Source organism: Pimephales promelas, chromosome 12, assembly GCF_988280905.1.
Source record: "Pimephales promelas chromosome 12, fPimPro1.hap1.1, whole genome shotgun sequence".
NCBI lineage: Eukaryota > Metazoa > Chordata > Actinopteri > Cypriniformes > Leuciscidae > Pimephales > Pimephales promelas.
Window position 1 is genome coordinate 36,292,701 of NC_142780.1, and position 26,687 is coordinate 36,319,387.

Below are 26,687 nucleotides of genomic sequence, written 5' to 3' on the forward strand. Positions count from 1 at the left end.
TTTTCAACAGTGATAATAATCATAAATATTTCTTGAGCATCATATTAGAGTGATTTCTGAAGGATTATGTTACACTGAAGACTGGAGTAATGATGATAAATTCAGCTTTGATCTAACCCTACTCATAACAGTGCGTGTTATATATTGACGCTAAAGGGTGCCATGTGCGTAGTAATTTCACCTGTATGACGTCAAAGGATGAGAATCAGATAGCAAACTGACATTGAATCAACGTGGAAATATGACATCGAAACAACGTTGATCTGACATCGTTTTGCTCATCGAATTAACGTTGAACCAACGTCAGACGCGTCGTTCTTTCAAAACTAACGGAAAATCAACTTGAAATCAACGCGTTGTTTCAACGTTATGAAAGCAAACCAATTTTCGATTTTCATTTAGCTTTGAAGAATGCCGCGTCTGACGTTGGTTCAACGTTAATTCGATGAGCAAAATCAACGTTGTTTCAATGTCATGAGAGACGTCGTTTCCACGGTGATTCAATGTCAGTTTGCTGTCTGGTATATTTACAAACAGAAATCTCAATCTCAAACGGATCTCAACGGCCGTTTATCAAGAACTCGTTGGTTTTCCTGTGAGTGGGTGGAGGAAGAGAGGAAGAAAGGAAACCGAGTGCAAAACATTCTCAAACGAGAAGAAACACGCTTCTTTTCCCGCCCATATTTGGCGCCGCTTCCTCTTCGGGGGTTTTCTCTAAAACGAAACTAAGCTAGAAATGTGGGCTGGGCGGGAGGAGAACTGATATAAACGGGTCAGAGCTCCAGAGTGCCCGGGTTATAATCTCACTGGAGATCTCGAAGAGGTCTGAACGTCTGATCATGAGGTGGATGCAGGACAGCATTAAGATCTTGTACTTTGCCAATGGATCTGAGGGGCCGTTTGTAGAGGTGAGCTTTGGCCGTGATTTGCGACTCTAAATTTGTAGGAAAACTGTGGTTATACTGTGCACATGGTGACCAATCTGTCAGAGGACATGGTTACCACTTTTACCATAGTAAAAGCATGGTTAATGTTCTGTAGGCTAAGAGTTGAGGAATGAGTGTTACTGAAACTTCTCGCACACGTGTGTGTGTGTGTGTGTGTTTCAGTCAGTGATGCTCCTCTTCTGTGTTCCCCCAGATTGTCACTGTGAACCAGCAGAATAAGCGTTGTGCCAGTGTGTGCAGTTCTGCAGACTCTGAATCTGAAGATCTTCTGCCAGTTTTAATAAACCACAGTCAGATCCTGAAGCAACACCATCTGGAACATGTATGTGATGTGCTTTTCTGATCTAAGCACTCCAAAATCTATTTGAAATGCATATAAATTTACATATAATATACTAAATATAAATACCCTGCAATTGCACTTTTGGTGTACTAAAACTGATATACTTAAACTCTGATAAATTAGCAACTTATATTGCACTTAAATAATAAATAATGCTGAGGTCCAATTAAATACTGATAGTGCTTAAGTGGAACTAATACTTTAGGGACACTTAGATATCTTGAATGTAAAGAATGATAAGATCATGCTATCCTTGCTGAAACACATTTTAGGCTTAATATTAAGAAATGTGCATTGTGCAATAAAGAAGTAAGGTAGCACTTTATTTTAGTGTCCTTGTTACGTATATGTTACATGCAATTACCATAGTAATAACAGTAAATTATGCATAATTGCATGCAACTAACCTTCAACCAAACTCTAATCCTATAGTAAGTGCATGTGGTTAACAATATTTCTCAGTACTTTACACTGTAACAATGACACCTTAAAATAAAGTGTAACCAAATTTAATTATAATATTTGAACCAGGACCACAGAACCAGTCAGATGTGAAATTGAAAATTTGAAATCGAGATCTATACCACATCTGAAAGCTGAATGAATAAGATTTACATTGATGTATGGGTTGTTAGGATATGACAATACTTGAAAATCTGGAATATGAGGGCGCAAAAAAAAAAAAAACGAAAAATTCAGGAATTAAAGATAAGTTGTCCATTTATGTTCATGATTTTGCTGCATTCACTCATAAAAATAAATATTTTATATAATATCGTAATTATTTTTTTAGCATAAAAGAAAAATCTACAATTTTGACCCATATTGTTGGCTATTGCCACAGAAACACCCGTGCGAGTCGAGACTGGGTTTGTGATATTTATGTCAGTAAGCCTCAAGCATTTTGTCAGTAAATATATGTGAATGCTTTAGATGATGCATGCGTTGATGTTAATGCTGATCTCCACAGCTGGTGAGCCAGATTCCCGCACGGACTCAGGGTTATCGGTGGAAACTGGTGTACAGTACGGCGGAGCACGGCACCAGTCTGAGAACACTGTACCGGCAGATGGCAGACATAGACAGACCCGTTCTGATGGTCATCAAGGATTCAGACAAGCAGGTGTGTGTACAGGTGCACATGTGTGTGTGTCATTCATGCTATCAGTCAAACCCTCAGTGTGTTTCTATATCACTAAACCTTTTACACTTCAATTACTAAGAAGTTACAGTAGGGGAGAGCGGAGCACAAAATAACATAATATATATACAAACTAAAATATTTTCTCAGTAAAATACCATTATTAACTTTTTTTAATAATTAAAAATAAACACATTTTTGAATTTGAAAACAAACATCATTTCTAAACATTGACACTATCTTTTTTTCTCTCATGGTTTCTCGATAGAATTCATAAAAGTATAGAATAGAATATCATAGTAGTTCATTGTAACGCAGTGTGACAACATGCCCCGCCTGAGCAACTGGGGTTTAAACCCGACGAGTGTTTCTGTAGTTGAACAACTATCTCTACTGTTAAATAAATAACAGATATAAGATTAACATCATAGCAGATTTGTCTAATTTTAACTAAACACAAAAAAACAGAGATGAAAAATTAACTTCATTAAAAGATGAAAAATTAACTTCATTAAGAGATGAAAAATTAACTTCGTAATTTGCAATGGTTAAATGTGAAGTGATATCTTTAAAAAGAAAATTGGCAAAAAAAAATCTTAATATGGAATGGTATATGTTATATGGAAACTAGTAAATACACTAAGTTTCATCATACTGGCACGTGTGGAAAGTTTTAAACCATGTGTGTCATGTTAGTTTGTGCCCCGCTCACCCATATATTATGACCTCCAAGTCCATTTGCATAAAACATAATGTGAAATGTCATCGTTGTATTGATGCATTTGGCAGGTGCTTTAATCTAAAGTGACTTGCATTGAACTTAAAGTGTAAAATGATTGAGTTCATGCATTCACTAGGAATTGAACCTTTGACCTTGGGGTTGCTGTTTTATAGATGAATTGAGCTGGTTTCATAATTGATGAACTTTACTCAGCTATTGAACCGAAGTGAATCAACACTGAACTCAATTGATCTGATTATCAGCTTTACAGCAGAATTGGATTTTGTTTGCTTGTTATTTTCCTGTTTATCAGCCGTTTTGAATCCATCTGTATTGTACAAAGAACTGTAGAAATTAATAACACTGACTTGACATCAAAATGGTGAAATGTTGCGCTAAAACGACCTGTCCCTGCGACCCTCAGGTGTTCGGAGCGTTTTCCTCAGACCCTTTCCGAGTGAGCAACTTCTGCTACGGGACAGGAGAGACGTTCCTCTACAGCTTCAGTCCTGAGTTTCAGGTACGGGTCGCTCTGATTTTAATATCTCACACCTGATCACCATTGTTTTACGCTACAACGGTATTTGAAGCTTCTGCTTTCTGGATGAGGAAGTGAGATAAAGATCTATCGTGTAAATGATCCTTCTGTTCCCATAACTCTTCTGTTCAACAACATTACATCATAAAGCTTCTGCTTTCTACAATAGATTGTGATAATGAAACGAAAACTGTGAAAAAAATTGTTTTTTAATAAAAAAAAATTCAAACAAAACAACAGAACTGCAATTATATAATGTATACATTCATGCATTTATTTGACACCAGTTCATGTGGTTTGATTCACATGCAGGGAATGAATGAACTGATTAAATGTCGTCATCATGATTCTTGTGCTGGAGATTCATTACATACAAATAATTAGTGATTTAATTCTGTTCTGTTTATCTGTTTTTTGTCATATATGACCTGTAGTTAAACTGTAGTTTGACCTGTTGTTTGACCTGTTGTTTGATATGTTGTTTGACGTGTACTTGACTTGTAGTTTGACCTGTAAGCCGCGTTTCCACTGCAATTAACAACTGAACTATTTGTCCCAGGAACTTTTTCCCCCCAGACCGCTTGCTTACTGCGTTTACACCGCGTACTAAAGTACCGGTCCGAGGCGGGAAGATTATGTTAAATTGCGTGCGACTGCTCTTCCTAGCCTGCGCGTTTGTTTTGAGTTTTGTATGGAGGAGATTCAAGCTTTGCTGCTTTTGTGTGCGATTGGTTTACTAACGAGGTAATTAACAAAACGGCAGAAAAGAGAAGAGCACCCAAAGCGTATTCTGAAACCTCATAATGCTAGATATAAAAGTAGACGTTTGTTATCAGCGGACATTGACCGTGAGATGGATGAGACGAACGCGCGCCATCGGGCAGAAAGAGTAGTTTGGTAAGAACCAATCAGCATTGTTCAGCGCACAAGTCCCACCCTGAAAGTTCCTGAACTCTGAAAAAGTACCACCTCGCCAGCAGGGACTTTCTGGGGGGGGAATTTTTTTACCTGGAACTTCATTTAGACCGCAACCGTAAACACACCGAGTACCACCCCAAAGTTCCTAGTTCCTGGGGAAAGTTCCTGCAGTGGAAACGCGGCTGTAGTTGACCTGTAGTTTGACCTGGAGTTGACCTGTGGTTTGACCTGTAGTTTTTACCTGTTGTTTGACCTGTAGTTTGACCTGTTTTTTGACCTGTAGTTTTTACCTGTTGTTTCACCTATAGTTGACCTGTGGTTTGACCTGTAGTTTGACCTGGAGTTGACCTGTTGTTTGATATGTAGTTTGACCTGTACTTGACTTGTAGTTTCACCTGTAGTTTGACCTGTTGTTTGACCTGTAGTTTGACCTGTGGTTTGACCTGTTTTTTTACCTGTAGTTTGACCTGTAGTTTTTACCTTTTGTTTCACCTGTAGTTAGGGGTGTGCGATATGACGATTTTTAATCGTGGACGATTAAAATGTCTCCACGATCTGCTTTTGAAGAAATATCGTAGTATCGTGTTACAGTGCATTCTATCAGTTCAGTTCTGGCGCCGTCTCAACTGTACAACGCGACGTAGCCTACACATCACACATTAATGAATAGGTATGGGACACTGCAATTCACAAAAGTTCATTATTTGCATAAGCCTTGCCGGTTAAACATTTAATTCACGCGCTGATGTGCTGTTCTAACGTGCGCTTTCCTGACCGCATACCCACGGCGCTCACAAGCACTTAAAGCCTGTCAAACAGCGCCTGAATACTGGACTAAGTTATTGTTCGAGTCTTATTATGCTAATACTGTTAAATACACACAATGTTTACATAAACAGGCTATGTCTAAAGTGAAAGCAAACATTTGAGAGAATATCTGGTGTAATATGCGTCTATATTAAACGCGTCGCGTGCTGGTCTAAAAGCGACAGGAATAATACTGCCGCATGTCCTTAAAGGGATAGTTCACCAAAAAAAAAAAAAACAAAAAAAAAAATCTGGCATTATTTACTTACTCTAATGTTGTTACAAACCTGTATTAATTTCTTTCTTGTGCTGAACACAAAAGACGATTTTTTTTAATGTGGGTAACCAAACAGTTGCTGGTCCCTATTAACTTCCAGTAGAGAACCTATAAAATCTATAGGGGGACCAGCAACTGTTCGGTTACCCACATTATTCAAAATAACTTTTATTTTCAACAGAAGAAAGAAACTTATTTGGGTTTAAAACATCTTGAGAGAGTAAATTAAGACCATTTTCATTTTTGAGGGAATCTCTTTAGTAAAAGGAAAAAAAAAAAAAAAACACAAGGAGAAAATCACTCACTGACTGAGAACTTTAATAGTAGCTTTAATAAGAATCAATTTATTCAGTGAAGTCTCTGTAGTGTTTTAATTTCATATTTGTTTAATTTAATTACTTTCTTCAATGCTACTTCTAAATACACCTAGTGCATCTGAAAAATAAAGCACTATTTATTTAATTTGAATATTAATTTGTGTAATGTTTATCTTGTCTTATTTTTTTAATAACAAAGAAAATAATGACAAAGATTTTTATCTTCGCCACTGGCCTAAATGTATGCCTTTCTTTTTTCTTTTGTTACCTAAGGCTTTGTTTTTAACATAAGGACATTAGTTTGGCTGTAATGAACAGCCACTTGCAAAATATTAAAACCAACTTGAAAAAGAATCGTGATAAAAAATCGTGATCGTGATTTTCCTAAAAAAATCGTGATATGATATTTTTTCCATATCGCCCACCCCTACCTGTAGTTGACCTGTTGTTTGACCTGGAGTTGACCTGTGGTTTGACGTGTAGTTTTTACCTGTTGTTTGACCTGTAGTTTGACCTGTAGTTTTTACCTGTTTTTTGACCTGTAGTTTTTACCTGTTGTTTCACCTGGAGTTGACCTGTGGTTTGACCTGTTGTTCACCTGTTGTTTGATATGTAGTTTGACCTGTACTTGAATTGTAGTTTGACCTGTTGTTTCACCTGTAGTTTGACCTGTAGTTTGACCTGTTGTTTCACCTGTAGTTAGTTGTAGTTTGACCTGTAGTTGACCTGTAGTTTCACCTGTAGTTTGACCTGTAGTTTGACCTGTTGTTTCACCTGTAGTTTGACCTGTTGTTTGACCTGTAGTTTGACCTGTAGTTGACCTGTGGTTTGACCTGTGGTTTGGTTCATGTGCAGATTTTCCGCTGGAGTGGAGAAAACTCCTACTTTGTGAGAGGATTCCTGGACTCGCTTCAGATGGGAGGAGGAGGGTAAGGCATTGTCATGCTTTTATTAATGTAATATAAAGTAGCAAATGTGAGTTATAAATTCGCTGTTACGTTTTTTATTTTTTTATTCTATTGCGGAAACTAGCTTCAATACAATAAAGTAGAAATACTGAAATAGTATTTTCTTGTCAAATGATCTAATAATTCAATCAATGGGCTTTATGCCCAGCTGCACTACTTCCTGAACTTCAGCCGGCTCCTTGTTTCCTGTCTGCCATTATTGGCCAAATTGATTAATTCAGGTGTACCTGACTTCAGTAGTCATGGCAACAATAATCAGACACACCTGAATTAATCAATTTGGCCAATAATGGCAGACAGGAAAGAAGGAGCTGGCTGAAGTTCAGGAAGTAGTGCAGCCGGGCATAAAGCCCATTCCCCATGAACAAAATCAAGTCGGATATACGTCTGAACATTGGCAACTTTTGCATTGGAATAGTTATAGTACTTGGTCTCATCAAATTAGTCAGTCGTGTACTACTGTAATCACTGCCATTGATGCGGAATATAGGGGAAGTTGTTTTACGCTACAACGGTATTTGAAGCTTCTGCTTTCTGGATGAGGAAGTGAGATAAAGATCTATCGTGTAAATGATCCTTCTGTTCTCATAACTCTTCTGTTCAACAACATTACATCATAAAGCTTCTGATTTATAAAATAGATGGTGATGATGAAACACTAAAACTGTGGGAAAAAAAATGCTTTTTAATAAAAACAATTCAAACAAAACACATATCATTTATACATTCATGCATTTATTTGACACCAGTTCATGTGGTTTGATTCACATGCAGGGAATGAATGAACTGATTAAATGTACGACGTGTCGTCATCATGATTCTTGTGCTGACAGATTCATTACATACAAATAATTAACTATTTAATTCTTTTGTTTTTTGTCATATATAATGTAATATAATATAATATAAAATAATAGTAAAAATTATTTTAAAATAGGCCAATATTATTTGCATTTTTATGCTGTGAAAATTAATAATTTATATAATGAATCTATTTATAATATAATAATAAAAATTATAATAAAATAGGTTTATATGATTTATGTTTTAATGTTGTGAAAATAATATTTTTATAATTAATTTATATAAAATAATATAATAATAAAATTGGATTGAACGATTTACATTTTAATGTTGTTAAAATTAATCATATTTATTTAACATAATAATACATTTAATAAAATAAAAATTGTTGTGCAAATTAATCATTTAAATTAAATTAAATTCATCACTTAATTAATTTATATATAGTATAATAATATGAATTATAATAGAATAGGCAACTATGATCTATTTTTTACTATAATATAATATAATATAATAATAGGTCCATATGATTTGTTTTATTGTTGTGAAAATTAATAATTTTTATATAATTAATTTATATATAATAAAATATAATAATACTAATTGATTAAACCCACAAAGTCATATATTTTTTAATATTCTTCCACACTGAAAAAAGGAGACGTGATATTGCACATTCAATGGCATTTCTATAATCTCTTATTCAGACGGCAAACTGTGATTGAAATAGATCTCAAATAACTGTATCAGATCGATTAATCAATAATCAAGGCATAAATGCACCAGATAAGCATCTGCCAAATGCATGAATAAGCAATAGCCAACAATACACACAACAGTCAAAATGATCCATTTTTCTTTTATGCCAAAAAATCATTAGGATATTAAGTAAAGATATTAAATATTTAGTAAATTTCCTACCGTGCATATATATATATAAAGAGCATTTTAGTATGAAAATATTTAATTGTGAACATAAATGCATGAGATTTTCTACGTTTTTCTTTTTTTTTTTTTTTTTGCAACCTCAGATTCCAGATTTTCAAATATTGTCGTTTCCTAATAAACCACAGATTCATTCAGCTTTCATGATGCATACATCTAAATATTAAAAGATTGACCCATGTGACTGGTTCTGTGGTCCAGGGTCACATGAGTGTGTAAAGACAGACTGTAATGAGCATGTGTGTTTCTTGAAGGGGTCCGTTCGGGTTGTGGCTGGACGCTGACCTGTACCGAGGATCCAGTTATTCCTGCGACACTTTCTGCAGCCGGCCACTCAGTCTTCACCACGACTTCACCGTTCAGGATCTCGAGGTCTGGACCTTCATCTGAGTCTGCTACCGTTGATCCGAGGAAACCGGAGGAACCGGTCTGATAACTCGCGGCTTCTGCCTCGCTCGTAACCGGCTTTAGATAAAAGCTTCTAAATCAACCGACAGCAATGTAAACGTAGAGCAAACGAGTCGAGGCAGATTTAGGGTTTCCAGTTCCCAGTTCCCGTAACAGGAACCGTTTAGGAGACCTGACGCGACACGATCGGCATTGCTCGAGATCTAACTCTTCCATGTTTCGAACTATGTCGTCGGCAACACTAGTTTGGAAACGAGACCCACCCGTGAGAACTACTGAGTCTTTACTTTAAAATGCACTTAATGGAGGACCAATGCTTCCGACTACTAAATATCTACGAAAAAATGGTTCTCTGTATGATTGTATGATCTTATTTTTTTTACTGTATTTAAAGAAGTTTGTGATATGTTGAGTTGTGTTGGGGGTTTTGATGGTGTTTATCGGCAGTGCTGGCGCTGCATCGTCTAATAAAACATGTTTTTCTGGAAAACTGTGTGTTTCACACTCTCTTCATCAGATATACAGCATTTACATCTGCAATAACTTTACATACAATTCTGAATCCAGTTTGCCATGTAAATTACATGCCATTACATTACATGATGTAATATTAATTATAGAATCAAGAAGTTATTCTTTATACTGAATGCCACTCCCTTCTGCTCCGCTGCTCTGCGCAGAAATGCGAGCCGTTAAGTCATAATGAGAAAGTTTCTCATTATTGTGACTTACTTATATATTTTTTTACTCAACTGTGGCGGAAACGGGCTTCCATTGGTGTGGATTCTGATATCCTTTTAGAACGATTCTTAGATCTTTAACGTTATCGCTATACTTATCATTTTGGTGTGATTTTATTATTATTATTATTTACATATTCAAATTGTTTTATTTCAAATAGATTTTTTTCAGGTTTAAATTGTTACACATGTGTTATTTGCTAAGGATGTCTGATGAGCACGTGCACATGGCTGATTAACTTTTGCTTCATAATGAACGATGTCCGAATAAATCTCTCCCTGAGCCCGGGCAGGTTTGGTCTGTGAGCAGCAGCGCCACCTCGTGGAGGAAAGTCAACATCGCAGAAAACTACAATATATGTTTTCAACTATATCAACAGGTTTGCTTTGCTTGCAGTGTGTTTGCGTGTAGTCTGATGTTACTATTAGATCCTTGTTTGATAGTTTTGATTAATATTTCCATTATTTTCTAAATCGATTGCTACTGTTTTGTATCTGTTTGTCTCTGTCGCCACCTCGCGACGAGTTGCTGTAACTGCAGCACAACTGCGCACTGAAAACCGCCACAAAAAACAGGTACATAATCATGAACTTCTCTATCATTGAAATACATCAAACCTCTCGGATGTATGGGGACATTAGAGTGGCAATGAGTGCAGAAACGCTCAGGCTTTGAGCGCGCGCTGCAGTTCTGCTTCCGCCGGAAGTCGAGTCAGCAGAGAGATTCATTCACTTCCTGGAGAGTGTTTGTGCTGCTGCTGGATTATTTTCCTGCGTGTGTTAGTGTGTTTGCTTGCTCTTGAATCTCGTGTTGTTGATGTGTATGATGTTTTACAGCTGCTGTCCGAACTGACTGCTGTCGGGTGAGTTCTGCTCATTGTTCCCGGATAGAGAGTGTGTGTTTTATCCGTCAGGAAACAGCAGCTGATGAATGTAAACACGTCAGTTTGACAGATCAAGCTCTTCATTCAGAAACGCGTTGATTCTCCTCGGATGATTTACATATTTAATATAATGCGTTTTTATTATCATCTGCTTAGTTTTATTCCGAACTGTCGCTTGTTTTCGTGTTTATTCGAAGCTGCTGCTTTCTCTTTCAGTTTGACAGAGATCATCATCTGTATAATAAAAGCCCCGTCATACACACACACCTTATTCATATATCAGTGTTAATATTAATATGGACATGTTTTGTAATGTTAGGATATATTTGCATGTGATGGTATATGTCATCATTTGTTTCACTTTAGCGGTAATATGTTATGCAATTATAAATATTATAGCATTTGTAGAATTAAAATATTATACAATTTCTCACTTATTGAAGTATTTGTATTGTTGACTATATTTAAAAGATGTCAAATAATTTGTCGCAGCCAGCTATGTACCAAACATATTAATATTATTGTAACATCATAGCATTATTATTGTATAATTGTGGGAAAATTATTGTTTATAATTGTTTAATTATTATATTATTTATTATTATTAATAGTACTCTTTGTGGTTATTATATCATAATAAATATTAAATTAAGTATTATTATTTTTGTTATTGTATTATTATGTTGTTGAGTTATTAAATCGTGATTACTTGTATTAATCAATTATTAAATACTATTAGATTTTGAATGACTAGACAATTATAATTGAATTAAGAATTAAGATCAATAACTTTAAAATTAGAATTAAATAATTAATATTATTATTATATTAATTTAAGAACTATTATTTTAATAAATAATTAATTATTATTTTATTGAGGTGTTAAATTATTACAGTGGTTATTGATTAATGAAAATTATAAATGTTATTATTACAATATTAATTAAATATTATTAGATTGCTAAATTATATTAAGTTTTAATATTTCTTTCAGTTATTAAATAATATTTTGAGCTATTATATTATATTATTTATTGTTACATATATAGCTTAATTATTAGCAATTATAACATTATTACATCAATAAAAAGATTATATTCAATTCAATATTTTTATGTTATGAAAATAATAAATATTATTGCATTATTACATTATTAAAGTATAAAATATTATGCTGTTGAATTTATTAAAAATATAATACTTGTTGTTATTATTATATTTAATATTACTAGTTAAACATTATATAATAATACTAAAATTCTGTTAAAATATAGGAATTGTGGCATTTTTTTTTATTATTTATTTAACAATACATTGTCATAAATGTCAATAATTTTCCAAATATATTTTTACTAAACCAGAAAAAAATGACACATTGAGAATGTGATGATGTAAACAAATCATTTATCTAATTTCTGTGCATTAAATGTATAATAGTACAAATAATTGTTAATATAGTCTATCAATATCATCCATACCAATGTCGTTGTTGATATTTTTTATTTTAGATAATTTATGTGCAAAATAAAGTAAACTGTGACATATTACACTCAAATATTCATTCAGTGACGTCTAGTGACATATATAAAAATGTAAATGCTATAATGATTCCTCCACTTTGAGCTGATGATGTTGTGCTGAAGTGTGTTTTCTGTAAGTGCTAATGCTCTTTTTACACACACACTGAACAACATGAAGCATTGCTTGGTGACTGGTTGAGCTAAACTGGTATTATCTAATTGTGGAGTTCAATTTCACAGATATTCAGCATAATTCATGTGTGAGAGTCCAACAGAAGGACGAAACCAGTCAAATATCCACTGATCTGAGAACTGAGTTCTGCTCATGTTTACCAATAAACTGATAATGTGAGAAATGTTGAAGGAGTCGGAATATATATATTGGTTTGACTGTAAATATATACGTGTGTGTGTGTGTCCAGCTGTGGTATGGAGTCTCCCGCGGTGGACGATGACATCTGTATCCTGAAGCATGAGGCGTACGGGCCGCCCGAGAGCCCGGTGTGTGTGTGTGCCGGAGACGAGTCTGTGGCGTCGCACTTCGCTCTCGTCACGGCGTACGAGGACATCAAGAAGAGGCTGAGAGACACGGAGCGAGAGAACGGGATCCTGAGGAGGAGAGTCAAGCAGCTGGAGGACAAGGTACACACACACACACACACACTCATCAGATCCTCATATTAGAGTGATTTCTGAAGGATCATGTGCAGTGTTGGGTATAACTAATTACTAAGTAATTAGTTACTGTAATTTAATTACTTTTCCCTTGAAAATGTAAAGTAAGGGATTACTCTTCATTTATCTGTAATTTAATTACAGTTACTTCTGATGTAATTGAGGTAAATACTGTGTAAAGATCAATCCGATCTCACAGCGATTCGTACGCATTTTATAAGGTGTCTAAATTGTACGACCGCACTCGTACAAATTCGTATGAATTATTGTAAAATATGTATGAAAAAAGTGTGAAATGTCATGAGATCAGACATAAAACAATAGTGGGTTTAACATCAAAATGTATCTGATGTTAAAGTATGTTTTTATAATGTAACCTTCTCCACCGTGGTCAGTTTAAGGATAATTCATGCAATTTTATGGTATTTATTTGAAAGAATTAAAACAGATTCATGTCTATCCTTGTATTGTTCAGCTGGTTGAGATTGATATGGGATTTTTAAAGTAATTAGTAATTAAAAGTAATTAAATACTTTTTAGAGAGAGTAATTAGTACAGTAATCTAATTACACTGTTGAAGAAGTAATTAGTAACTAGTAATTAATTACTTTTTTAGAGTAACTTACCCAACAGTGATCATGTGACACTGAAGACTGGAGTAATGATGCTTTGATCACAGGAGTAAATGACACTTTACTGTATATTCACATAGAAAACTGATGATTTACATTCTAATAATATTCCAGTGTTTATGCTTTAATAACCGCGCGGGTGAGCGGAGATGATGCGTGTGATGTTCGTGTGTTTCAGCACTTCCGTCCCGAAGCGCCGCCGTCGGAAGGGCCTCAGTACATGAACCAGGCGTTCAGCGCGTACCGCGGCATCTACATCGAGAAGGAGGACCTGAAGGTGGAGCTGGACAAGCTGGTACGAGACCAAACCCCCAGCATGCAACAGCACACTGACATGATGACACATTCACAATGTCTTCAGGGTTTGACGCAGGTCACGCAGGTTTGAGTGAGGGACATGATGGAGACACACACACACACACACACACACACACACTAGAGCTCTGAGTCTTGAGATCAGTTGTAAATAGATAAAGATGTGTGTGTGTGTGTGTTTTCCTCCAGAAGAAGGAGAGAGAGGATGTGGTGCGTGTTCTGGCGGAGCAGCTTCAGGCCCGAGAACTGGAGATCCTGCAACTCAAGTCCGAGATGGAGACCAGCCAAGGTGACCTCATTAATATACCGTAGATGGTGTGTGTGTGTGTGATACAGTGACATCAGCGTATTCATCACACATCTGATAAATAACGTATATTTATAATGTATATCTGATGTATAACTGATGTATATCTGACATTTTTACAGTAAACCATAGAGATTTGAAAGTGAAATATGGTATTATTACATTATTAAATAGCATTAATGTTCAAGGTAGAGTTTTAGTCATTTTTTTGGTGTAAATGCATTAAAATAACTTCCACTTGTTATTGAAGAAAAGCAATTTTCTTTTTTGATTGCATTATAATAGCATTATAAATACATTACTGAACAACTATAATATTACCAAAATAATAAGTATTATATTAAATTAAGTGTTATTATTGGATTAAAGTTATAACATTATATATGACTAAACAATATTATATAATTATTAAATAAATACATATTATATTATTTTAAGAACTTTTGTTTATAAAATTATAAAATATTTAATTTAGGTATTAACATTATTTATATATAATTATACAACATATTATATATTTTTATTATAAATGTTATATTAGTACATTAATGATTCTATTATTATTAATATTATTTTATTAAATTAAGTATTATTGTTTTATTCAATTACTAAATATTTTATTGTTTAGTTATTAAATAGTTACCTTTATGTTATTAAATTTAAGTATACATATATATAAATAATAAAATACATATCATTAAATAATAAAGTATTAAATATTATTAGATTGATGAATTATTACATTTTTATATTAAAGTAAGTATTAATATTAATTAATAAATGTCATTTAGGTGATTTATTAAATTATTACTATTAAAATATTATAATTGTTTTAAATTATGTACAATTATAATATTTTAAATAATTATTTAATAATTATTAAATAATCATATTATTAAAAGTAAGTCTTTTTTTTAGTAATTACTAGTAAAATATTCTATAATAATACCTGAAGTGTGTGTTTAACTGTAACTAAAATACAGTTAAAATATAGACATATTATTATTATTTTTATTTATTTATCAATACACAGTAAAAAAACGGCAATCATTTTCCTACTACCGTATATTTTGACTGAATGTAAAAATAACACATTGAGGCTGTGAATCATTGAATCCCAGTATATCATGAATGATCATTAGTCTTGCGTTGAGTATTGTGTGTGTGTGTGTGTGTGTGTGTGTAACCTCAGCCCACAGTCGAGATATTATACAGGAAACACACCCCAGAAAAGTTACGAGTCAGTGATTTATTTTGATGGTCTTCATCATTTCCCCGCCCTCATTCAAACCTGTGTGTGTGTTCAGTGATGAGGAGTCTGACGGAGACGGCGGATCACTGGCAGGACACACACCGCAGTGAGATGCAGATCCAGTCTCTGCAGGAGCGTCTGGAGCGCGTTCAGCTGGAGAACAACTCTCTCCACGAGCTGTGTCGGGCCGGTCAGGTGCGTCTCCGCCTCAGAGGTCACACACTCGCCCTAAAGATCCGCAGAACACACACTTCTCAGCCTTAAAGGAGTCATTGGATGCAAAATTCACTTTTATATGGTGTTGTTAAATGTGTGTGTGGACACAACCACCATACAATGAAGAAAATCCATTCAATCCTTTTTTTTTTTTATCCTCAAAAAGTCTAATTATTATCTATGTCTAATAATATCTTCTCGTCACAGAGTTCCTCTGAAAAGTGTGTAGATGGTGATGATCAGTCCCATGAAACAGTGACAGACTTCAGGTATTTATGATTTTTTGTTTCATATTCATTTGTGAGTGTGTCCACTAGAGGGCGTGAGTGTAACAGCTGTAAAATGGCCCAATGAAAATACATTTAGAATTGGACACATTCACTAATCAGGAAATATGAAAAACTTTTTGATGATTTTTATAGTGAAGACACATTTCTCCTGCCAGTGTGGAGTTCACGATGGTCTATTAGTTTACTCGTTGTATGTTTAGTTTTGATATTATATGTTTGACAGTTTTGCACATGCATAATAGCATGTGATGTGTGTGTTCAGGACGATGGCCATCTCTCAGTCGTACCAGGACGTCCTCGGAGAGGTGTCGCGCCTGCACTCGGCCGTCCGCTGTCAGGCAGAGCTGATGAGGAGGCTGAGGGAGCGGCCGCTGCTCCGGAGAGGTCAGTCTCTGCACTCGGCCCGCTCCGACACTTACGCATTCACCCGGGGGTCACTGGTCACTCTCCACATTTTTGATTTGTCTGATATGTGCATTTTAAGACGTTTGAAGGCCAAAAAAAACACATTAGCGGGCAGGAGATTATCGGTCAACGCCTCCTCTCTCCATCACAGATCCTCATCTTGCCCTGTCTCTCCTCCTAAAGCTCAGCTTTTTAATGGACTGAAGCCTATACATTGTTTTATATTAATTCTCAACATGTACATATTCAATATTAATCTCGTGATGAAACGGCTTGTGAATGTGTCTTGTACTTATTATAGGCTACATTACATAAGTCACGTCACATAGGCCTATTCTCAGTTCAAAATGGTGAAATTCAGTAGAGAGAGTCGGGAGTTTTCCCGGTGGGCCGGTAGTGTTTCGAGGCCGCGAGGGCCGGTCTGATCAAATATATTTATTGGAAGTTCGCCATGGCCCAAGCTAAGGGAAGAAAACTTTTTTTTTTTTTTACATTTTCTATAACGGAGCATATATTTGCACTAAGTGCCGGTCTTTACAGCAAAACGACGCTCGTCTTGAAACAGCTTCAGTGGCGTAGGTCATAGGTCGTAGGGCGTGAAGTGCCTGAAAGCAGCTTTTGATGCGCTGAACGCGAGTTCGAATCCGCCTTTTGCCGAACTCTCTCTTCTCCCTTTTCCCAACACAGATATGTAAAGATGTAAAATGTAAAACCTAACATTAAGATCTCTAGCGTTATATTTTGCCAACGAACTCAAATTGAAACCATGATATGGCGTTACGCCATTATAATAACTGACATTAGAATAGCATCAGTTTGTGCCGCGCGATTACTTTGCTCACGCGATCATCCGGTGTTTTCTCCTAAATAAAAGCTCAAGGGTTTATTTCTTGCAAGTGAAGAAATTAGGACAAAAGTATTTTAATGTTCCTATGTTATAGTGTAATGTAGGTTAAAATATACTTTTGAAGTACTCATTTTCATTTACATAGTAGCTAATGGATTTTACAGTACGTCATAGGAATAATTATAAATCATTATTACATTATTATAATAATTGTTTGGCATCCTAAAACTCCATTGATAATGTAATGCAGACTGAGACTCTCATAACTAAAAAGATGTTTGAGCCGTCTTTATTGTACTGCTACAAATCAATGCTTTTTCTTTGTTCAACGAGCAGTTCATGGGTTGAAGCTCTTAATTCCGATCTCTCAGAGAGCACGAGATTGATGCATTTAAACCTTAAAATGTACAAACTTTTCTTGCGGGGGAACATGCCCCCGAACCCCCCTACAGGCACAGAGTCCCCCCAACATAGTTTTACAAATTACTGTGGGAAAGCACGGCCATTTATGAACTTTACTCCAGCATAGTACAACAGAGTTCATTTTAAATCAGTAAAACTGTAAAATCGTGCCGGCGACGAGGGCCGGTGGTCTACGAAATTTTCTGGTAGATTTTTTGGTCCCACTCCGCCCCTGGTTAAATTAGACAAAAGTTTATTAGTTGCCTGATTGTTTTTGTCATTCGTTAAACATTTATGACCTATAAATCGGTAGATTCTGAAATGTTTAGTTTAGCTCCTTGCATCGTATCTCGTAAACTGAAGCGTCGAGTCGCGCTGATAAAATTTGCACTTGGTCATCTCAAATATTCTGACATTGACGAGTAGTGACAGACTAATGAGATGAACACACACACACACACACACACTGTCCTCTGTTTCTGACGTGCGCTGCGGATTAAAGACGATGAACACTGAATCTGATTATAACCAGACTGAAGTGAACACGAGTTTAAATCGAGCAATTTTGAATTTTGTCTTGGAAAAGTGAGTTTCCATCACACAAATTTGACCTTTTCTCTAACACAGATTCAGAGTTGTCAACAATATTTATTTATTAGGCCTTTTGTGTACATCAGTCATAAAAACAAAAGTGTTGCGTTTCTAATTTTCCACATTTATCTGTGTTAGTGAGCACTTCTCCTTTTCCGAGATCATCCGTCCTGGATTATTGCACAGGTGTGTGTTAGGCTGTCCACAATCAAAGGTCACTCTAAAATGTGAGTCCAGCTCGTGAAAAATGTGGGTAAAAACAGAATATAATTGTGTTCAGTGTACATCTAGTTAAATGAGCCGGTCATTAAATGTGTAGATTCAGATCCGGTCAGCTGTCAATCATCAGTTCCTGATATTATTCCGCGTGTGAGATGCCTGTTGTGTGTGTGTCGGCGCTCTGGGATTGTTAGTATTCCCTGTGTGTCGCAGAGGAAAAGCAAAAGGTGCAAATGAGAACGAGTGTTAAAAATGAGGAAGAGCTCCATGTTTACTAGAGCCTGAGCCGGCGGGTGTAAGGAAATATGTCTTTTCTTATTTGAACATATACCCCGTATATATTCCTCTGGGAGATCAGCAACATAATCAGTTTTCAAATGAGCCCCTCATTGTTTCTTTAGATGAGAAAGCGGAGAACAGAGAGAGCTAGCGAGCCGGAGGGAACGCCGCGTCCCCTGAGGTGTGCGCGTACACTAATGCATGGGTTATTAATGTTGCGCGCTCAATGCCATCTGTGCGGGTAAAAATAGTGTCGGACTCTGTGGAGATCTGGTTTCATTTCAAACTTTCTGCCCAGGTGAGTCTCAATGAAAACATGAACATCATTTCATCCCAAACTAAGAAAAACAGGAAATTGTGTTTTACCTGAGAAAAATTAAGCCTGATTCCATAAGTATATATATATATGTATGTAAATATGTATGTGTGTGTGTGTGTGTGTGTGTATATGTAGAGAAAGAGAGAGAGAGAATAGAAAATATATGTACATTGGAGATTAATAAATTATATATATTATTATTATTATTATGATTATTATCTCTCAAATATACTTAATATATATATGTTGTGTGTGTTTTTAATGTCAGGAAATAATCTCTCTCTCTCTATATATAAATATATACACACAATGTGTATATATATATATATATATACTGTATATACCGCAGAATATCTAAAAATATATATTACAAAAAAAATAAAAAATATATTATATATATACATATATTCATTACATATATTCATTAGTATTTTTTATTGATTTGTTTATATACTCATAATCCATTATTTGTGTCTGTGTGTGTGTGTATATATATATATATGAAGAGTTCAGATGCAAAAGCCTCTAAATGCCATTTGAAATGTTCTTCTTTACTGATGATTTTTATCAAACTTGTATATTTAAGTTCAGTAATTTCACTTAAATAACAATTAATAGGTAATCTTCATTGCCATTTAAGTGAAATTACTGAACTTTAATATACAAGCTTGATAAAAATGGTCATTATAGAAGAAAATTTCAAATGGCACTTAGAGGCTTTTGCATCTGAACTCTTCATATATACATATATATACACACTGTATATGCTTAAGTTTTCCTTGGCTAAAATAACATTTCTTTTTGTTAATAAATTTTCATACATTTTATGAGACTCACTTGGGCATAAAGTTTGAGATCAAACCATATATATGATTAATAAGTCAAATAAAATATAAATTAAGATATATATATATTTTATTTGTTTTGACATCTTGATTTTGACAATTTGAATAAAATTGGTCTGTGCCCTCAGTAGTGTGTGTGTATGTGTGTGTGTGTGTGTGTGTGTTTGGAGCTGTAGGAATTTATGAGATGTGTAATAAATGGAATATATATATATATATATATATAAATAAATAATTACAAATATTTTTTTTATTATTTATGTATGTGACCTTGGATCACATGTCACTCGGGTGTTTCTGTGGCTATAGCCAACACTATATTGTGTGGGTCAAAATGATCAATTTCTCTTTTATGCCAAAAATCATTAGGATATTAAGTAAAGATCATGTTCCATGAAGATTTTCTGTGAATTTCCTTCTGTACATTTACGAAATATTTACTTTAGTAAGTGGATGCAGCACAATCGCCAACATAAATACACGACTTTAAAGGAGATTTTCTCAGACTCCAGATGTTCAGTAATCCAATCTCTCAACAAATATTGTCCAATCCTAATAAACCTCCGTTCCCAAACACTGACCCATGTGCACTGGTCACATACTATGTATATATATATATATACATTTAATTGATCTGATTTATATTCATAATGCCTTTATATGTTTAATTTTTTTTAGGTAAAATAAATAAATAAAAGTTCTGGGATGAAATGATGTTCATTCATTTACTCAGCATAAAGTTTGAAATCAAACCACACACACACACACACACACACACACACACACACACACACACACACACACACACACATACACATATAGTGCTGAAGTGTGTGTTTCTGATAACTGTTCCAGCCGCTTCCACCGTTCCAGTGCAGTGTCTGGACGACGTGGAGAAGAACCTCGACCCGACGCCTCGTCCTCCCAGCGCTCCTCCTCTTCCCTCCGGCTCACAGGACCTGAAGGAGAACAGCCTGACAGACCCGGTCTCCATCCCGCGACCCGCTCCGCTGGGAAGCCCCGGCGTCCGGATCAATCCCGCGCTGCGGATGAACTCGCTGGACGACAGCTCCTGGTCCTTCCCCAGTCCTCCCAGACCCAGCGACGCGCTCTTCTGGGACCAGTCCAAGGCCAAAACCCAGGCCAGCGATTGGACACAACCATACTGAGTCACAGTCACATGACACCTGACCTGCCTTAACACCTCGAGCGTCTGAGGAGACGGGAGCGTGTGTTTGTCCTCCATCTCGCTATATAAACCCTGCGACCCGGACGGTCCCTTCAGTGCGTCACGTGTGTGTGTGTGTTTTATGATGAGTGGGTTTCAGTGGCTCACACACTCCTCACACTGGAGGACGAGAGGTGTGTTTCTTCACGGCGTGCGATACTGCTGTTCAAACCTGTCGATCCAAATCAATCCAAGAAAATGTCGTTTTAGTGTTTAGATTTAGTCCGTAATCGAGGCTGTTGATCTGCCGAAGCGCTGCTCCTGTCCTTCCCTTTAATCAGGGGCCGCCGCCGCCGTCACACACACATATCAGGGGACTTTTAGGATGCTATACATGCATGTGTGTGTGTGTGTGAATATTATGTATCTGTATTTTACATATGTATGGTGTGTGTGTGTGTGTGTGTGTGTGTGTGTGTGTGTGTGTGTGTGTGTGTGTGTGTGTGTATTTTACATATGTATGTTGTGTGTGTGTGTGTGTGTGTATGTATGTGTGTATTTTACGTATGTATGTTGTGTGTGTGTGTGTGTATGTACGTGTGTATTTTACGTATGTATGTTGTGTGTGTGTGTGTGTGTATGTATGTGTGTTTTATGTATGTATGTTGTGTGTGTGTATGTATGTGTGTATTTTACGTATGTATGTTGTGTGTGTGTGTGTGTGTGTGTGTGTGTATGTGTGTATTTTACGTATGTATGTTGTGTGTGTGTTTGTGTGTGTATTTTACGTATGTATGTTGTGTGTGTGTGTGTGTGTGAATATTATGTATCTCTATTTTACGTATGTATGTTGTGTGTGTGTGTGTGTATGTATGTGTGTATTTTACGTATGTATGTTGTGTGTGTGTGTGTATGTATGTGTGTATTTTACTTATGTTGTGTGTGTGTGTGTGTGTGTGTATGTACATGTGTATTTTACGTATGTATGTTGTGTGTGTGTGTATGTATGTGTGTATTTTACGTATGTATGTTGTGTGTGTGTGTGTGTGTGTGTGTATGTGTGTATTTTACATATGTATGTTGTGTGTGTGTGTGTGTGTGTGTACGTGTGTATTTTACGTATGTATGTTGTGTGTGTGTGTATGTATGTGTGTATTTTACGTATGTATGTTGTGTGTGTGTGTGTGTATGTGTGTATTTTACGTATGTATGTTGTGTGTGTGTTTGTGTGTGTATTTTAAGCATGTATGTTGTATGTATTTTACATGTTTGTATGTATGTATGTATGTATGTATTGTAAGATCATAAAATTTCCCTGATATTATATATTTAAATATATTAACTTATTTTTCGGGTTGTTTTATATATAAATGTGATCAGAAACTGTTTAAAGTCGGCGTGAAACAAGCCGTTTTCCTCCTTTAATCTGATGGAGTAAACCGAGATCTGCATCATCTGATCCGATTTATGGATATCACAAAAACAAAGATGTTAATCTCTCTCTGTAGAAGAACACACGGATGAATCACGATTAGTTAATCAAAGATGCTTGTAAAGAATATATGTCCAAAATATAAGGGTAAATTGAGACAAACTGTTGCCATGAAGGCGTTAATAATGTACAGCTGCTTAATATCGACAGAGATCACGGTAAAATCAAGTCTCGAGACCAACTGCATCTTGTCCTGTTTAAAGAAACATACGTGAAGCACAAACACCATCGACTATCTATGATATGTGTATTAAACTACACTAGTTACAGGCTGGACTTTAGTGAGACACTGGATTCAAAGGTCGTCTTGTGTTTAAACGCTTGTAATGCATTCGCTAGTTTGATTTGTGTAAAGCACCCTGTCACGTGACCTCGATCTTCACGACGACGGGTCGCGTGTGTGTAACGGGGAGATTTACACTTTTGATTTGACATTAAACATGTTCCGCTCGACTGCAACAGATATGTGAACCAAAATGCAATGTACAGTAGATTATTTTTTAGGATTGTCAATCCTGAAAAGTTTGTAAATATTCAATAAATGAAATCATGTGAACTTTTTTTTTTTTTTTGCTCAAGTCTGTGAAGGCCGTTAACCCCCTCAGACCTAAATTATGTTTCAAGTTTCTGAAAAATATAAAGGTACATTTTCCCAGCTCATGAGGTTTCTATAAATTAAAACAAATGATTTTTTTATATAATTGCTTTCATTGTGATTTTTTTTTGTCCATTCCAATGGACATCAAGTCAAAACAGGTGTACTTCCCAAAAATGTACCAACATGAAATAAATTAATAAACATACATTTTTTTGCTCTATACTTTAAGCTTTTTCTCAAGGTCAAAAAAATTACAGCAGTATACCATTTCAACTATAATTTTGAGGTTTTTGTTTTACAGATTGCACATTGTAACAAACTAAATATCTTCGAATCAATCAATCTGGTCATATTAGAGTCATTTTCTCTGTGCATCTTTCTTTTTTAGAACAAAAACTTGAACATTATAACATTACAACTTTAATTGTAAGTTTTTTCCTTTATATTGCACATTTGTTTATTCATAACAAAATAAACCTAGGAATCAATCAATGCATTCATGTTAGAGTCTTTTCCTGTGTGCATACTGTGTTTTCTTGTATTTTTACAGTACTGGCAGGACGGTTGCCAGCAAGTCACTGTATTTTGATTTCCAGTTACTCTAGCTATAGCCTGACTTCATCATACTCATATTCAAGTGAGAATATGAATCTGAAACTCCTCCGTTGGGCTTTGATTATGAGGCGTGTCGTAACCGAACCAGGAAAAAAAAAACTGCACTCAATTGGATAGTCGGACAGACCTACAACCAATCAGAGCAACGCAGTAAGTCAACTCCTTTGCATAGCGCAGTTTTCAAATACAGAACATAGCCTAACATTATTTATTTTAGAAGTTAAATAACGAGTGTTACTTCTTTTACTTACTTCTCCATGAGTGCCACCAAAGGAGAAACCACAACGACCAAAGGCTTTTCATTATGTTCCATCTTCTTAACGACCATCAGAGCCAGCTGATAAGTTACACTTTTCCCGAATCATGTAGGAAGGAAACCAAAAATAGCTTTCCGATCGACAAATGCCTTGATTGCAGTTCTCTGTTTGTCTATTAAAATGAATGCGCTGTCGATTTATTTTTCGGGTCGAAATTTTGAGTTTCGATATCTCAGCTCTGGAAGGGGCTAGAGCCTCCATTTTTGCACTCAGGTCTAAGTCTCATGGCCCTCTATCAGAATCCAGAGTTTTGGGAAGATTGGAGAAACTTAATTTTTCGCCCAAAAAAAAAAACGTAAGGGGTACCACTGTCGTTTTTTTTCGGGTCGAAATTTTGAGATTCGATATCTCAGCTCTGGAAGGGTCTAGAGCCTCCATTTTTGCTCTCAGGTTTAAGTCTCATGGCCCTCTATCAGAATCCAGAGTTTTGAGAAGATTGGAGACACTTCATTTTTCGCCCAAAAAAAAAAACGTAAGGGGTACCACTTTCGTTTTTTTTTCGGGTCGAAATTTTGAGATTCGATATCTCAGCTCTGGAAGGGTCTAGAGCCTCCATTTTTGCAATCAGGTTTAAGTCTCATGGCCCTCTATCAGAATCCAGAGTTTTGAGAAGATTGGAGACACATCATTTTTCATCCAAAAAAAAAAACCGTAAGGGGTACCACTGTCGTTTTTTTTTTCAGGTCGAAATTTTGAGATTCGATATCTCAGCTCTGGAAGGGTCTAGAGCCTCCATTTTTGCAATCAGGTTTAAGTCTCATGGCCCTCTATCAGAATCCAGAGTTTTGAGAAGATTGGAGACACATCATTTTTCATCCAAAAAAAAAAACCGTAAGGGGTAACACTGTCGTTTTTTTTTTCAGGTCGAAATTTTGAGATTCGATATCTCAGCTCTGGAAGGGTCTAGAGCCTCCATTTTTGCACTCAGGTCTAAGTCTCATGGCCCTCTATCAGAATCCAGAGTTTTGAGAAGATTGGAGACACTTCATTTTTCGCCCAAAAAAAAAAACGTAAGGGGTACCACTTTCGTTTTTTTTTTCGGGTCGAAATTTTGAGATTCGATATCTCAGCTCTGGAAGGGTCTAGAGCCTCCATTTTTGCACTCAGGTTTAAGTCTCATGGCCCTCTATCAGAATCCAGAGTTTTGAGAAGATTGGAGACACATCATTTTTCATCCAAAAAAAAAAAAACCGTAAGGGGTACCACTGTCGTTTTTTTTTTTCAGGTCGAAATTTTGAGATTCGATATCTCAGCTCTGGAAGGGTCTAGAGCCTCCATTTTTGCACTCAGGTCTAAGTCTCATGGCCCTCTATCAGAATCCAGAGTTTTGAGAAGATTGGAGACACTTCATTTTTCGCCCAAAAAAAAAAACGTAAGGGGTACCACTTTCGTTTTTTTTTCGGGTCGAAATTTTGAGATTCGATATCTCAGCTCTGGAAGGGTCTAGAGCCTCCATTTTTGCAATCAGGTTTAAGTCTCATGGCCCTCTATCAGAATCCAGAGTTTTGAGAAGATTGGAGACACATCATTTTTCATCCAAAAAAAAAACCCGTAAGGGGTACCACTGTCGTTTTTTTTTTCAGGTCGAAATTTTGAGATTCGATATCTCAGCTCTGGAAGGGTCTAGAGCCTCCATTTTTGCACTCAGGTCTAAGTCTCATGGCCCTCTATCAGAATCCAGAGTTTTGAGAAGATTGGAGACACTTCATTTTTCGCCCAAAAAAAAAAACGTAAGGGGTACCACTTTCGTTTTTTTTTCGGGTCGAAATTTTGAGATTCGATATCTCAGCTCTGGAAGGGTCTAGAGCCTCCATTTTTGCAATCAGGTTTAAGTCTCATGGCCCTCTATCAGAATCCAGAGTTTTGAGAAGATTGGAGACACATCATTTTTCATCCAAAAAAAAAAACCGTAAGGGGTACCACTGTCGTTTTTTTTTTCAGGTCGAAATTTTGAGATTCGATATCTCAGCTCTGGAAGGGTCTAGAGCCTCCATTTTTGCACTCAGGTCTAAGTCTCATGGCCCTCTATCAGAATCCAGAGTTTTGAGAAGATTGGAGACACTTCATTTTTCGCCCAAAAAAAAAAACGTAAGGGGTACCACTTTCGTTTTTTTTTCGGGTCGAAATTTTGAGATTCGATATCTCAGCTCTGGAAGGGTCTAGAGCCTCCATTTTTGCAATCAGGTTTAAGTCTCATGGCCCTCTATCAGAATCCAGAATTTTGAGAAGATTGGAGACACTTCATTTTTCGCCCCCCCCAAAAAAACGTAAGGGGTACCACTGTCGTTTTTTTTTCGGGTCGAAATTTTGAGATTCGATATCTCATTTCGGGAAGGGTCTAGAGCCTCCATTTTTGCACTCAGGTTTAAGTCTCATGGCCCTCTATCAGAATCCAGGGTTTTGAGAAGATTGGAGAAACTTAATTTTTCGCCCAAAAAAAAAACGAAAGGGGTACCACTGTCGTTTTTTTTTTCGGGTCGAAATTTTGAGATTCGATATCTCAGCTCTGGAAGGGTCTAGAGCAGGGGTGCCCAATCCTGCTCCTGGCGATCGACTGTCCTGCACAGTTCATCTCAAACCCTAATCAAACACACCTGAAGTAGCCAATTAAGGTCTTTAGGA

At 36.0% G+C, this 26,687-nt stretch overlaps 2 protein-coding genes and 1 long non-coding RNA gene across 4 annotated transcripts in view; 2 read left to right on the top strand and 1 right to left on the bottom strand.

The window, feature by feature from the left end:
* Window positions 1-9,627, top strand: part of ncoa7a (nuclear receptor coactivator 7a) — a 13,942-nt gene extending 4,315 nt beyond the window's left edge. Inside the window, exons 1-6 of one of the 2 annotated variants that reach the window (XM_039688930.2) lie at window positions 750-908; window positions 1,141-1,269; window positions 2,261-2,413; window positions 3,577-3,672; window positions 6,865-6,938; window positions 8,984-9,627. In XM_039688930.2, coding sequence (XP_039544864.2) covers window positions 840-908; window positions 1,141-1,269; window positions 2,261-2,413; window positions 3,577-3,672; window positions 6,865-6,938; window positions 8,984-9,119 — 657 coding nt within the window. In that variant the 5' untranslated portion in view covers window positions 750-839 and the 3' untranslated portion in view covers window positions 9,120-9,627. Of the gene's footprint in view, window positions 1-749; window positions 909-1,140; window positions 1,270-2,260; window positions 2,414-3,576; window positions 3,673-6,864; window positions 6,939-8,983 lie in introns of those variants that run through there. The other variant, XM_039688929.2, reaches the window with a different exon arrangement.
* LOC148977084 (uncharacterized) lies at window positions 4,805-6,561 on the bottom strand. The gene is made up of 3 exons (XR_016145838.1): window positions 6,441-6,561; window positions 4,957-5,100; window positions 4,805-4,836 (listed from the first exon to the last, which is right to left on the bottom strand). It is a non-coding gene; the product is annotated as an uncharacterized LOC148977084 (long non-coding RNA).
* A 953-nt stretch (window positions 9,628-10,580) lies between the features above and the next one.
* On the top strand, window positions 10,581-23,338 carry azi2 (5-azacytidine induced 2). The gene is made up of 8 exons (XM_039688923.2): window positions 10,581-10,740; window positions 12,704-12,923; window positions 13,767-13,883; window positions 14,093-14,192; window positions 15,518-15,657; window positions 15,886-15,947; window positions 16,231-16,352; window positions 20,731-23,338. Exons 2-8 carry the CDS (start codon window positions 12,711-12,713, stop codon window positions 21,042-21,044), a joined length of 1,068 nt encoding a protein of 355 aa, XP_039544857.1. The 5' UTR covers window positions 10,581-10,740; window positions 12,704-12,710; the 3' UTR covers window positions 21,045-23,338.
* Window positions 23,339-26,687: the final 3,349 nt, after the last annotated feature.